We start from the raw sequence: 13,408 nt of genomic DNA, 5'->3' as shown, positions 1-13,408 counted from the left end.
AAACCACATCATTACTTTAGCATACAAATAATGCAAAGGTTAGAGTGCATTAGTGGAGATGCAGCACACTCGAAGGTATTTACAATGGTGAAACATTCATTATAAAATGGGTTCAAGAATGTAGCCAATAGGAAGCGCTGAAATGAGTCACGTGTGCATTGGTTATTTTAGTCCCATTGCACAGCGTGTTGTCCTATTGCCGATCGTCTGTGCGCGCAGTGGCTCCTTTGAATTGCATGCATACGCGCTGTCAATCCTGTAAACAACTTCTAGTTCGGGCTGCCGGCCGGCCGTCCTTTCTTGTGCATAACATGAGTGGCGTACGTATACTCTTATACGTACAGTACTTATATGTGCAGGATTTCCGAGTGCGACGTGCGTAAATGTTTGGGACGAACATCTTCGGACATCTTGACCCACAAAGGTACGTGAAAAATGCTGTTAGTTTTCGACCCATTTTATAAAACAAATGATGCACAGGATGGACATCTCCACTAACGCACTCTATCCTGTGCATCATTTGTATACTATTGCATGACAATATGAATACCCGAGAGTACTCTGCATCTCCAATAAATCCTGAACTTAAACCTGTGCATTATTTGTTTTATGACATGGTTCTATGAACTATTTTCCATTTCCAAGTTACAGGTAAATATCCGTCAGCTACACGTAGAACTTGCTCAAAAGCCAGGATGATTTGATGAAATGTTCCAAACACACTGAACACGAACTTGGGAATTGTTTACAATAAATAAGTGATTGAGCATGCGCCTGTGACAGATTGAGTGCACTCTGCTAAAATATGCAATTGTGATGTTAGTGAGCATGATTAGAGAAAGCCACAACTGAATGAAGAAAGGTATTATTCAAGTATTGATATCTCTGAGCCATCTTTAGTAATGGTCATTAGTACCTGTCATTAGCAAAACTTATGCCCACTGGACGTGTTAGGCAAAATGAAAAAACTGGACGTGTTAGGCAAAATGAAAAACTGGTCAAGTGGTTGCTTTCAGTCAATCATTTGATAAGGATACATATCACCATTTTATAAATATCAATAATGTGAATCTTGTAGGGAATAGTTTCTACACCATCTCTGGTCATCTACTCTATTAAACCAAAGTAAATGATTTTATCATAGTGCGAACTTGTACGTGCTTTAAGCAATTAACTATATCAACAACCTGTGTGGACAGGAACACAGTGTTATCACACATATATCTCAAGTATATACCTGAACATGTTCTGACCACATACACAGTTTGCCTTCAGGTACTTTTAGCATTGAGTGAAAAATAGGACAAGTTTATCATATAAACCTCTTAAATACTCTTTTATTAGTGTGCTATTTATACCACCTTGGACGACAAAAAGCTGCTCATTCTGTGAATGTCAAAGAGGACACACATAAAAAAGAATGGTAACTGGTGATAATAATCACCATAATACAAGTTCAAACATCATCTGATATCCGGTGTTTCATGGCTGGTACACCTGTCCAGAGAAGTAACAGAATCCCATCATTCTCTATGAGTGGGACTAGGAGATGTCTTGAGACACCCTTGTCTGGGTTTGACACACAATAGCTTTCTGTGACACAGGAGGACCATGTACGTGCTATGCACCCATGGAGCACGGGATGGGGTGGGAACGCTGAACGGGGTGGGAAAGAGGGGCATTCATATGCCCCGCCCTAGTAAGATGAACCCTTCACTGAACTGGTCCTGCTCGGGAACACGGAAGAAGCCCAGCTTAGCGTAGAACTCCAGATGTGCTTCATCGCCCTCTGGGATGGCAGTGTGCACACCCGTTGAACCTGAAATGAAACCCAATTGAATCAAAATGATTATCATTGTCATATTTATTCATGGCAGTGTGTAGGGCATCCGAGGCCTTCCCCCACCCCCGACACACACACACGGAGTAACACACAAATTTGGATACTGGCTCTCACACAGAAAATCAGAAAGCAAAAACATAATGATATATCTTGTTTACATTAGATACAAAGACTTCTGAATAGAGTAAAGGATGGGCTATGCTCAAATTCCTATTCATTTTTTGAATTTGCAACGTGTACGCCATTTCATGTATGTGTGACTTCAATTCGCCAACGAGAAGAAAGTATAGTATTTCCTAGTTCAACAGGACTTATTTGCCAACATATTTTCTTTTTTAATTTTTGTCAGTTTGTGTTTTACGTTTACGGTTTAGGTTTGCATGTGAGGTAGATGAGGTTTTGTTACACTTTCTGCAGTCTCCTTGCTTGCTACATTCAACCCGTGTGTTTGACAATCCCTCCCCCCACATGATGTCTGGCTGACTGACACCTACCGTTGGACTTGAGGGCAGCCAGCACGCAGGCCAGGAGGTTCTTGATCAGCCCCTGGTCCTCCACCGTGGGCAGGATGTCCACGAAAATGGGGGAAGGGAGGCGTGCGTAGAGAGTGACCGGCATGTCCACCTCTTCCTCATGTAGACTCTTGATCATCTCCTGTAAGAGCATCAGGAAAAAGTCACAAATAGCATGTTTTATGATCATCATCTTTTCATGTTACACTTTAACCAAGATTTGCCATGGGGGGGGGGGGGGGTGTCCATTTGTCAAAAGGCAGTAATTTCACACAACATGGTAAGCAAAATTGTCTTCAAAACTCTAGACGAGAGCCCATGAGAGATTTCTACATTGTCATACATCTTTTTGGATGGGACAATGTCCACCCTTCGAGCACATTCAAGAACAAATTTTAATTGTTGTTGTTGTCGCTGCACAAAGCTAAATGGTATTTCTTGAAGGGATATTGAAGTTTGTCGAAAAAAATCGGAAATAAAAATTTTCAGGTGATTTCGATACATGGAAAAAGCAAAATGTGTATAGACTTGAGGGAAAAAAATCTGAAATCAGATTTAAATCTACACAATATCATGCCTGTTCTTGAAGAGGTGTTGTACCCACATTGCCAAGCCAGCTTCCTTGAAGTGCCCAGGAGATGCAGTAAAGATATCATACTGATATACAAATGATGTAGTATACCTTCATATGCACTCATCTTCATTTTTCTCTAAATAATCTCATGTCATTCTATCTATTCACTAATCTATCTATCCACCTATCTATCTCTTCCTCAATCTATTGATGTATCTATCTTATAGCAAATCAGAGAGTATGGGATTTGGAGGAATAACACCGACAACTTCCCACAGACAAATAATTGTTGCCTCTCAGCTTTCCACACATCTGTGAGACTGCAGCACTCTGTTAACCCGTTGAGGACAAGTCCCGAGCATACTCGGGCAGGTGTTTATGGGAAATGCGTGTTGCGGCAAAATCGGTACATCCTCAGCGGGTTACCCCATTGAGGGCGGTTTGATTTTGCTACAACACGCATTCCCCAGACACCTGCCCGAGTATACTCGGGACTCGTCCTCAAAGGGTTAAAAACAAATATCTGTCCAGCAACTCTGCTCAAAGGGGCAGCAACCCCCCAATGTTAACCTCACAAGCAATACGTGTATCTATTCACCTGTGCCGGAGAGAGATCCTTTGTCTCCTCCACCTGGAGTGGGTACTTGGAATGCAGCTCGGGCATCCAGGCTGCCTGGATCTTATTGCGGAAGACTTTGACGTCCAGGGCGGCCAAGACGTAGCCGATGATGTTCTCCGACTCCTCCACCACGAAGCAGTACTCTGGGCTGAGCGTGAGGAAGTGACCCACGTGTCTGCAACAGGAGCATGAGTGGAAAAACATCTTACAGCCCTCGTTAAAGAGTATCATGCACAACTTCAAGGTCCATTTTGAATAATAATTTGTTTTAAAGTGTTGTAATTCAGTGTGAGGTGTTTGATTTAAATTCATTTTGAACTGTATAATTCCACCTGGGTACTTTTACTTGACAGCAAAAGCGTCCACTGGCAATTTTGGCAAATGTCATATGATGAGCAGTTGATCAATAGCATAGCACGAGACACTGTAAGTGTTGTATAAACTTATCTATTGAATACCAAGGAGATGGACTTGAAAAGTGATATTATGGACTTACTTGTCTCCTATTAGTTGTGGGTATTCATCGAAGCTCTTATCGTTATTGTTGTCTTCTGAATACCGCATAGAGCACACGTTGTAAAGAGCCTCCTACCATGGGAAAACAATGAACACAGAAAAATCATTATTACAACTGACATTAGACAAATAATTTCTGTCTGCAAAATGCCAACTTTCCAAACCGTACCTCTCAGTACAGGTTGTTTCTTTCCATCAAGTGATCAACATTCAAGACTTGACATATGTTCTAATCACTGACAAAAATTTGGTAAGATGTATTCATTTTGTATAGACTCTCTCTTGTCAAGACTATATTTATGCAAAAGTATATTGGAGCAACATATATGACAAAACAATGTGCAGAGTATTTCGATCGACAAGTTTTTACGAAAATATGCCGTTGCCATGGCAACCCATTATGCGATACTAACGAAAAAGGTGTCTTGCACATCTACCTTTGATAGTGGTCACACATGCCAAATTTGGGGTCAATTGCTCAAAAAATGAGAGAGGAGTTCCACCCACAAGATTTTGCAACGGACCGACCGCCCGACGGACCGACCGCCCGACCACCCGCCCGACCGACCGCCCGATCGACCGCCCGGCCACCCGACCTCAGAGTGACTTCTATATACCCCCTACACACTATGTGTGGGTGGAGGTATAATTACACAAAGGATTCCATAAACATCTCATAAATGGTCTCAAAATTTAAACTGCTGATTAAGAATTGCAGAAAAATTCTCTTTCCTCTGGATGCTTCTACCTTTGTTGCCTCATTTCCTTGTGAGAATGTTTCTCAAACTAAATGTCACAGCTGAACCAATAACCACTCTTCAGTAGTGCACTGATGGAAAACCTTCACAAATTACAATGCAGATGAATGAATGCAGCAATTGAGCCTCCCTCCCTTTATGCTTTGCCAGTACAGGCTAAATGTGTATACAGTCTACTGCACTTTCATAGAGCGGGCACTGTATGCTGAGACAGAAAACTGCATGTTCATACCTCATCTTTGGCAAGGTAAGGCCTGATGGTGTAGACTTTGCTACTGACTTGTCGGGGCATCTGGCGAATGAAGAGGTCCCCTGCACTGTCCAGAGGTAACATGCGCTGCAGACAGAGAGGTGGGGGAAGGAAGGGATGGAACACATTATGCATGATTACGTACATTGTGCATGGTTCTGTTTTTGACAAGATTTTACTTCTAAGAGAGGCTTTCTGTCTAAACTTCCTGTGAAAACATCTCCTCCATGGCATCCGGAAGGAGAGGCACATATTTTGTTAGACTGGTTACATAGGGCTCTTAGAACTTTAGTGAAGCTTGAAGAGCATTTTTGTTCATATTTTGTCTACATTCGAATGGGGTAAGACATGCTAAATTGAAGTATCATCACCAGTGTCCAAGAAGATTTCATTTCTTGTTTTCAATCAAGCGTAAACCCTCCTTTGGTACAAAGGATTCAAGTGGATGACTTTTACATCACAAAAGTGGAAACCTCAAACACAATTCACAGACAACTGGATGATTGAGCAGATGGATTCCAAATAGTGGAAGATAAATTTGGAACCCTTCTGAGAACTATATTTTGGCTTTGAAGAAGTGAAGTACTGGAAAGCAAACTTACGTGAAATTCACCAGTCAGGCCCCCTCTGAACAGCCACGGCTCTTTGTCACCACTCAAGAAGGCTTCTTTGTGATTTTTGGAACACCCTGTACAATACGAGAGATTGACCATTTCATTCTTTAGCACACATGACACATCTGGCATGATATGTGTTCGAAAGTGCACCTAGCGGATCAGAATTGAGGTGGTGGTGGAATAGTGGGGTTCGTGTGATCAATTGAAAACACAAAGACTTGGAGAGACAGATAAAGCGTGAAGATAAGGACGAGAAAGACCCACAAGGCACTGTTTAGTTAGTGTTCCACAGAAACCCACGGAGTTGAGAGCGTATGTATGGCACAGGGAATTGTGGCACAGTTTCAACTGATAGTCTAAGTGTAGCAAGCCCATTTACTGAGATATTCTTGTCTTTTGCTTCTAATCTAATCCTACACTGCATTCAAGACAAGAGCCTGGAAATGGAAAGCAGACTGTAAAGACTGCTAAGTATTCTTGTTTTTACCCTACATCAAACTAGAAAGTACAGCACTTATTCTCACATGCACGATGATATCCCCACTGAGACAGATACTATCTTGTTTGTGTTAATTTGATTTATCGGTTTCCTCACATGTGATGGAGGACGGGGGGAAAATACTAGCTTGAGCATAAGTCTCCCTACAGAAGCTATTAAGTTATGACACATTCATTAACAAGTCCCAAAAATGGAGATAGTATCCTAATGAAATTGCTTCAAAAATATAAGCTAACTTTATTCATTTTATAAGAACAAGAGATAATATGCTATCATCTGATCTAAAGTAACATAAAAGGAAAGTCAAGATAGAAAACATCTTCTGAAAATGATGAGGGGAATGCAAGATGGATATATTAAGGCTACAGACGGAATAGTAGATGAATGGACAAGGGATAGATAGATGGAATAGTGGATGAATGGACAAGGGATGGATAGATGGCATAGTGGATGAACAGACAAGGGATAGATAGATGGCATAGTGGATGAATAGACAAGGGATAGATAGATGGAATAGTGGATGCATCAACAAGAGATGGATGGATGGATGGGAGTAGTGAATGAAAAGACAAGGGATGGACAGATGGAATGGAAGATGAATAGACAAGGGATGGACAAATGGAATGGAGGATGAATAGACAAGGGATGGATAGATGGAATGGAGGATGAATAGACAAGGGATGGATAGATGGAATGGAGGATGAATAGACAAGGGATGGATAGATGGAATGGAAGATGAATAGACAAGGGATGGATAGATGGAATGGAAGATGAATAGACAAGGGATGGATAGATGGAATGGAGGATGAATAGACAAGGGATGGATAGATGGAATGGAGGATGAATAGACAAGGGATGGATAGATGGAATGGAAGATGAATAGACAAGGGATGGATAGATGGAATGGAGGATGAATAGACAAGGGATGGATAGATGGAATGGAGGATGAATAGACAAGGGATGGATAGATGGAATGGAGGATGAATAGACAAGGGATGGATAGATGGAATGGAGGATGAATAGACAAGGGATGGATAGATGGAATGGAGGATGAATAGACAAGGGATGGATAGATGGAATGGAGGATGAATAGACAAGGGATGGATAGATGGAATAGAAGATGAATAGACAAGGGATGGATAGATGGAATGGAGGATGAATAGACAAGGGATGGATAGATGGAATGGAGGATGAATAGACAAGGGATGGATAGATGGAATGGAGGATGAATAGACAAGGGATGGATAGATGGAATGGAGGATGAATAGCCAAGGGATGGATAGATGGAATAGTGGATGAACAGACAAGGGATGGATATAGTGGGGTGAATGAACACAGAGTGGATAAATGACGACAGAGACGAGACACATGCAAACAGCATAATGCATACAGACAGATATAGAAGGATGGATGTATGTATCAATGAAGCAGATAGACAGATGGACCAATATTGAGAGATAAATAGTTAAATGGATCTACATAGATTCACACACACACAAAGGTAAGTAGATATCAGATGAGAGACAGACAGATAGATGGACAAAAAGAAAGAAAGACAGAGCAATGGGAATAGTGAGAGATATCATGGGAAGAATTGCGAATAAAGTCAAGCGAAACAGATCATAGATTAAGGTAAGCGTCAGGGAGACACACACAAACAATGAAAGCAGATTCCAGCACACACAACCACAAATAATTTCTGAGGACCCTTTTTACATTAGCAGTGCCTTCTACGCAGCAATTTGTATGCTGCTCAACTTTCACAACACCGCCGAAAGCCCCCCAAAACCAACCAAAGACCACATCTGTCAATGCATGGGCAAAACACTTTTATGAATTATTCATGCACATCTCCAAAGAAGCACATCATGTCATTGCTGTGTTGGCTTCGCTTTCATGCAGCTATAATTGTGGTCTTGTGGTGTTTTGCCAGAAGCCGCAGACAGAGCGTCTTCTACGAACCTCTCTCCAACTCGTAGAACCTCAACCCTCTGCAGCATGCCTGAGACAGGACATTAACCCTACGCAGGCAATGATTTCTGATAAGGGGGGGGGGGGGGGGCTTGAATTGCCCATTTACAAGGATCAATACCTCAAAACAGCTGACAACTGCTGTCATATTATCTTAAAAACATGAAGTTTGTGATATCTCTGTCACTGAGCCGTCAGTGCACGTTTGGTTGCATTTTCATTGCTGAAGGGGTATGCACTTCACGTCACGTTGGTAACATTTTTCCACGGTGTGTTGCCATGAGTTGTGACTGCAAGACACAAACCCTTGAAGTATGTCTGCAAGACACAAACCCTTACACACTTGTGCATTTAGGATGGTATCACCCAAGGTGCTCTTTCACAAAGTGACTATGGCCACCCTCAGAAACCACCTCCCTGGGCTTTTCCCTGGGCCCATTTGTACAGAGTGTAGGAGCACAGTACTGCCTCTCTTACACCATTTGCACATCCATGCTGAAGACCCATGTGGCCATAAACTTGCCTTGTTAAACCCAACTACTGCAAATGCTGCAAGTCCTCTGGATCTACATCTCAATAAGTCACATGAAATGCTGAAACCAACTGTCAATGTTACTACACAATTCTTAATATGGGAATGACTTTCAGGAAGTGCTATGGAGTGGCTCAGGCTGTAGTGTTTTGCCAGAGTGGCATCATTCAGATTTGCATTCAGCACAGGTCTTCAAAATAGGGTAAAACCATCATAAAGCATTTGGCGGACAGTAAAGCACAGTCAGGCCCAAAATCTGACTTTGGCACCCAGACTACCAAGACAAGACATAGATTGGAGGTCAAGGTCTTACCTTGTGACCGAGTCACAAGTCATGCACACACAAACCACACTTTGCTTTTCCTCAAGAACAGCACAAAGAGCATACAGTGCAATGAAAAAAGTACTGGAACGGTGAAGTGGTCCATCCCATCATAACCACATGCTCTGGAGGATGACTGGACAATGCTGACCCCTTGTGGTTTGCCCCCAGTGACCATCACTAGTCTGCAAATAGTACTCAGTGTGGCACACAAATGAATAGATGGTCTTCCCAGATTGTTGATAGTGAAGATGCAAGTACCTATTCTTCACTTCTGAACAGGGTATGAGCAAAAGTTGATATTTGAGTTTCATCTGAGAAGCAACGAGAAGGACCTCGGAAAATTGCAGTTGGGGCTGACATGCTGATTAAAAAAAAACAACAACAACTCTATAGCATTGGCAGTATTTGTGAGGATGAGTAACCTTTCACAGAGAAAGTGGCATCCAAGTAATCTACTAAATATCAGACACTAATCCCACACTGGCAGCTTACTATCTGACTGATGAGAATCAATCAATCAATCGCATCAAGCATCACCGGAGTACTTGTGGTCATTCAGACAGTAGGTAGACTGTAAAGAGTATCACACAAATGTCTCACTAAACTCGAAACAAGATATACTCTGAAAGAGAAAGATGGAGAGATACTGGGAGATACAGACAGACAAACAGACAGACAGAGAGGAAGACAGACAAAGAGAGGGGGAGCCAAAACAAAGTAGACACACAAACTGTCACAGACAGACACTTCGATAAGAAGATACAAGGAGCACAGCTGGTTGTGGAACCACCGTCAACAATACAGTACATGCGGTGAAATACTCAAGAGGCCAAGTTGAAGGTCTGCACACACAAAAGCATGGATTCTAGAACATCCATTCCGATACTGAAACAAACACAGGAAACAGACCTAGTTCAGCAAAGAAATGAGATAAAATAATGGCACATGGCGGATATTCTGAAATAACAAGATGTGCTGATGGGTGAAAAAAAGGAAGGAAAGGCAATGCAGGGAATAGGGAACAGGGGTATGGAGAGGGGGAGAGAGAGAGAGGGAGGGAGAGGTGAAAATGAGGAAAGAATGGTGCCTATGATGTAACAGGTGCTAATTGATCACTACAGTTCACTAAGACAGAGCTACAGCAAGAATATTGTGACGACGAGGTAAAAATGAGAACAGCTACAGAGTGCATGAACGCAAGGTAGGGAGATCTAAGTGTACAGGATCGACACATGAAGGAAGGTCTGGCGTACATGTCATATAATGTTCAAAATTATTGAACAGCTTGTAAAATAAAAATAAAATAAAAATCTGTGAGCGTAATAGCCGTTTCTTGTAATAGACACAATTGTTTGAGAGTATTACATGTTTAAACAGCAAAGAAAGAATCAAACTCTCAAAATTATAAATATTTAAACAAACAAAAGGGATTGACTACATTGTGCGTAGTCGGATTTCAGTTTCATAATAGGCATCTTCAATTCAACATGTCTAACTATAGTAAAGAGATGGTTATATTGTTACAGTTTCATATACAGGGATCAATACATGAACAAAAAATATAATAATAATAATAATAATATGTAATTGGAGCACTGCAAGGCATTATATCCCACATCATCCGCAGTATTAAATCAGCAACCTGATTTAAGCTGTTACAACCAGAGTGAACCGCCCTGAACCGGTTCAATCCTGCCAATCCTAGAGGGTGTTCTGGCTGACAGATTCCGCTGGGATGAACACAAGTCACAATCAGAGCAACATTTGCAAGATGCTTCAAAATGTTGGCTTGCAAAATCAATCAATCTGATCACATTTTTTTACTTTTTTTTTTTTTCTGGGGGTGAGGGAAAGGGGGATAAGCATACATTTTTGTTTTCTTTCTAAAATATCTAACCACAGAATATGATTGATTGAACAGAAAATATGCCAGATTTCCTAAATGATCTGATAATCACAACACTCAGGGAATATAAATGGAAATAATGTCATTTCTGGCAAGGTTTTGTTAGTCTTTCTAAATCTTTACACCAGTTCAAATAGTTACCACTTATCAGAAAGTTCTTTCTGCTTGTCACTCCATTATAAGTACCTTATGTATTGGGGTCAAAATCAAGTGACACTAACATACAATAAACAAATTAACTTAAAAAGAAAACATCAAATTCCAAATTTGTTTGTGAAAAAACTCAACTGTGTTTGATTGATTTTTTCTAAGCCAACCCTTTGGAGCATATGATGCATCGACCAATGAGCACTTTGACTGGTTTGTAAAAGTGGATAAATCAATAAAATCCTGCCATGTTCACTGCCTCATCATAGCATCAGATTACCACTGATTTACAATCACACACAATCACATTTTTTCTATCCAATTAACAGCAACAGGTGTAAGGAGAATAGATACATCTTCTCTAAAGTTGATTATTGTTTGTGTGTACGTCTGTCTGTGTCACACCAAACCTGTCAAGTCAACAGACGAAAGCTGATAGCTGCTGACTGAACAAAATCATCTGAAATTCAGCAACACGCTACATACAGGCAGTAAACAGGGAGGACAAAGGAAAATTCCTTTTTATTTTTCTTCTTCTTCTTCTTCTGGTTGAAGAAAGCCACAAGATGTCAATATGCATACATCGATGAAACATTCTTAGGATTTCAATGATTTTTATTTAGACATTTCTGATTTTTGCTTTCACTGGCACAGGCTAAAAATCTACGGGAGATTTTGAGGCGATAATGTAGTTTTGGTAATCTCAGAAAAAAAAATGTCGACCAGAATGTCAAACATAAAAAGTGCCTCTGTCGTTCTAAAGTCAGATAAACCTAACATATCTGAGGACAGTGAAATGTGGTGAGAGAAATGATATCCTCTTACTAGGTGATGCAGGCATATTTAGGCACATGACTTGTGACTTTCTCCATGTCAGAGGGGGCTCATGAGCACGACGGGAATGCATTACTGCGGTCATTGAGTCCAGTGAAGAAGACTGGTTAGACGGAGGATACACAAAGCATGGACATGAACTAATAAAAGCCTGGTGGGCACGACGAAGCTCATGTCACTTGGGTTCATCATTAACACTTTTTAATCTACGTGGCATAGGTAAACAAATTTCGTCTATAGAATCTTTTTATGGCAACCTCAACATATCAATGTCCGTGTTTGCAAAAATGAGATGCACGTCCATCAATCTGATTTGCATATCTGCATGACAATTCCCAAGATTTTGCAGACAAAAAGGAATAATGGAAAATGAGAATGTTTTTGGAAAACTTCAAAACCAGACCAGTATCATTGCGACATGGGAGAATTAATGTGGCTTGGCCTCTACCCACAGCTAATGCACGAAATTATAGTAGATTAGCAGGTTAGACACTATAACGGTATTGCCAAATTACGGGTGTGCTATTTGCAAATCTATCACCAAAATGGTTATCTAGGTCAGTCATAGAATCATTTTCAGGTTGAGCGAGAAAAAGACAGTGTCAGCCTTCCCTTTGATAGAGGCAAAACCGGTGACAATTCTCCTTGTGCCCTGAACCTGGTCAGTGGTTTTGAAGCCTTACAAAAATAAGGAGTGGAGAGGAATTTTCGTCCGAGACTCCGGCTTGCGGAAAACGTTCGTCTTGCTCCGAACCTGTGAGGGGGGTGTTCTCTTTCCCCTAGAGAGAGGCAGAATTAATGAACACTCTTTGAAATAGTCGGACGCTAGGGCGATCCGTTCAGTCAGTGCTGGCATAAGGAATGGATCAATTCATCTCTACTACTCCTGTGCTACTCGGGCAGAGTAGTTTCCTTACTATTTAAAACAAGCAGAGCAGAAACAACTCGTTGCTATGGTGAAGCTCCTGCAACCAATCAAGCCATCACAAGTCTTCTGTTACTCTTCTTTAGATATATATATAGGAGCCTATGCGTGACTTGACAGAGCTGCAGCCTGGACTCGTATGAATGGTTTCGATGCATGCCCGAACTCTGCACTGCATCAATGTTTGGCGGCCACATTTCGGCAGCATGTGGATTAAAGATCAACAAAGCCCGCTACTCCGCAGCAACCATATCAAGTTAACCCTTTTGGCAAGGAGGAGGGGGGAATGGAATGTTGCCCGATGCACAGACTTGGCAGCGTACCCTATGAGACAGCACTGACATGAAAAAAAAATCACCCACACGTCTGATATGAAATGTGCACATCAAAAATGGCTTAGAGCTATATCACCTGTCCACAGACATTGCAGGAAAATGGAGCAAAACCGTGGGAACTCTCTGCAGATTTGGTTTGCGAATCAGATTAATTACTGTATAGATTATTTCATTTCTTTTTTCCTGTTAATGGTCCAGGTAAGCTATTCCCGGGACATCATGGGTTTGATGGCTAGGTTGCAGAT

General features: G+C 41.3%; 1 protein-coding gene across 1 annotated transcript in view; it reads right to left on the bottom strand.

Moving 5' to 3' along the window:
• Positions 1 to 1,682: 1,682 nt before the first annotated feature.
• Positions 1,683 to 13,408, bottom strand: part of LOC139724388 (protein O-GlcNAcase-like) — a 38,669-nt gene continuing 26,943 nt past the window's right edge. Inside the window, exons 11-16 of the mRNA XM_071635532.1 lie at positions 5,675 to 5,760; positions 5,055 to 5,159; positions 4,045 to 4,136; positions 3,528 to 3,723; positions 2,338 to 2,497; positions 1,683 to 1,819 (exon numbers count right to left, since the gene is read on the bottom strand). Of these exons, the coding sequence (XP_071491633.1) occupies positions 1,683 to 1,819; positions 2,338 to 2,497; positions 3,528 to 3,723; positions 4,045 to 4,136; positions 5,055 to 5,159; positions 5,675 to 5,760 (776 nt within the window). The remainder of the gene's footprint in view (positions 1,820 to 2,337; positions 2,498 to 3,527; positions 3,724 to 4,044; positions 4,137 to 5,054; positions 5,160 to 5,674; positions 5,761 to 13,408) is intronic.

This window comes from Diadema antillarum, unplaced genomic scaffold (assembly GCF_040938485.1).
Source record: "Diadema antillarum isolate AM-2024a unplaced genomic scaffold, OU_Dant_1.0 scf00000212, whole genome shotgun sequence".
NCBI classification, from domain to species: domain Eukaryota; kingdom Metazoa; phylum Echinodermata; class Echinoidea; order Diadematoida; family Diadematidae; genus Diadema; species Diadema antillarum.
The sequence above is the reverse complement of the archived record's forward strand: the minus strand, read 5'-3'. Positions and strand labels throughout refer to the sequence as shown.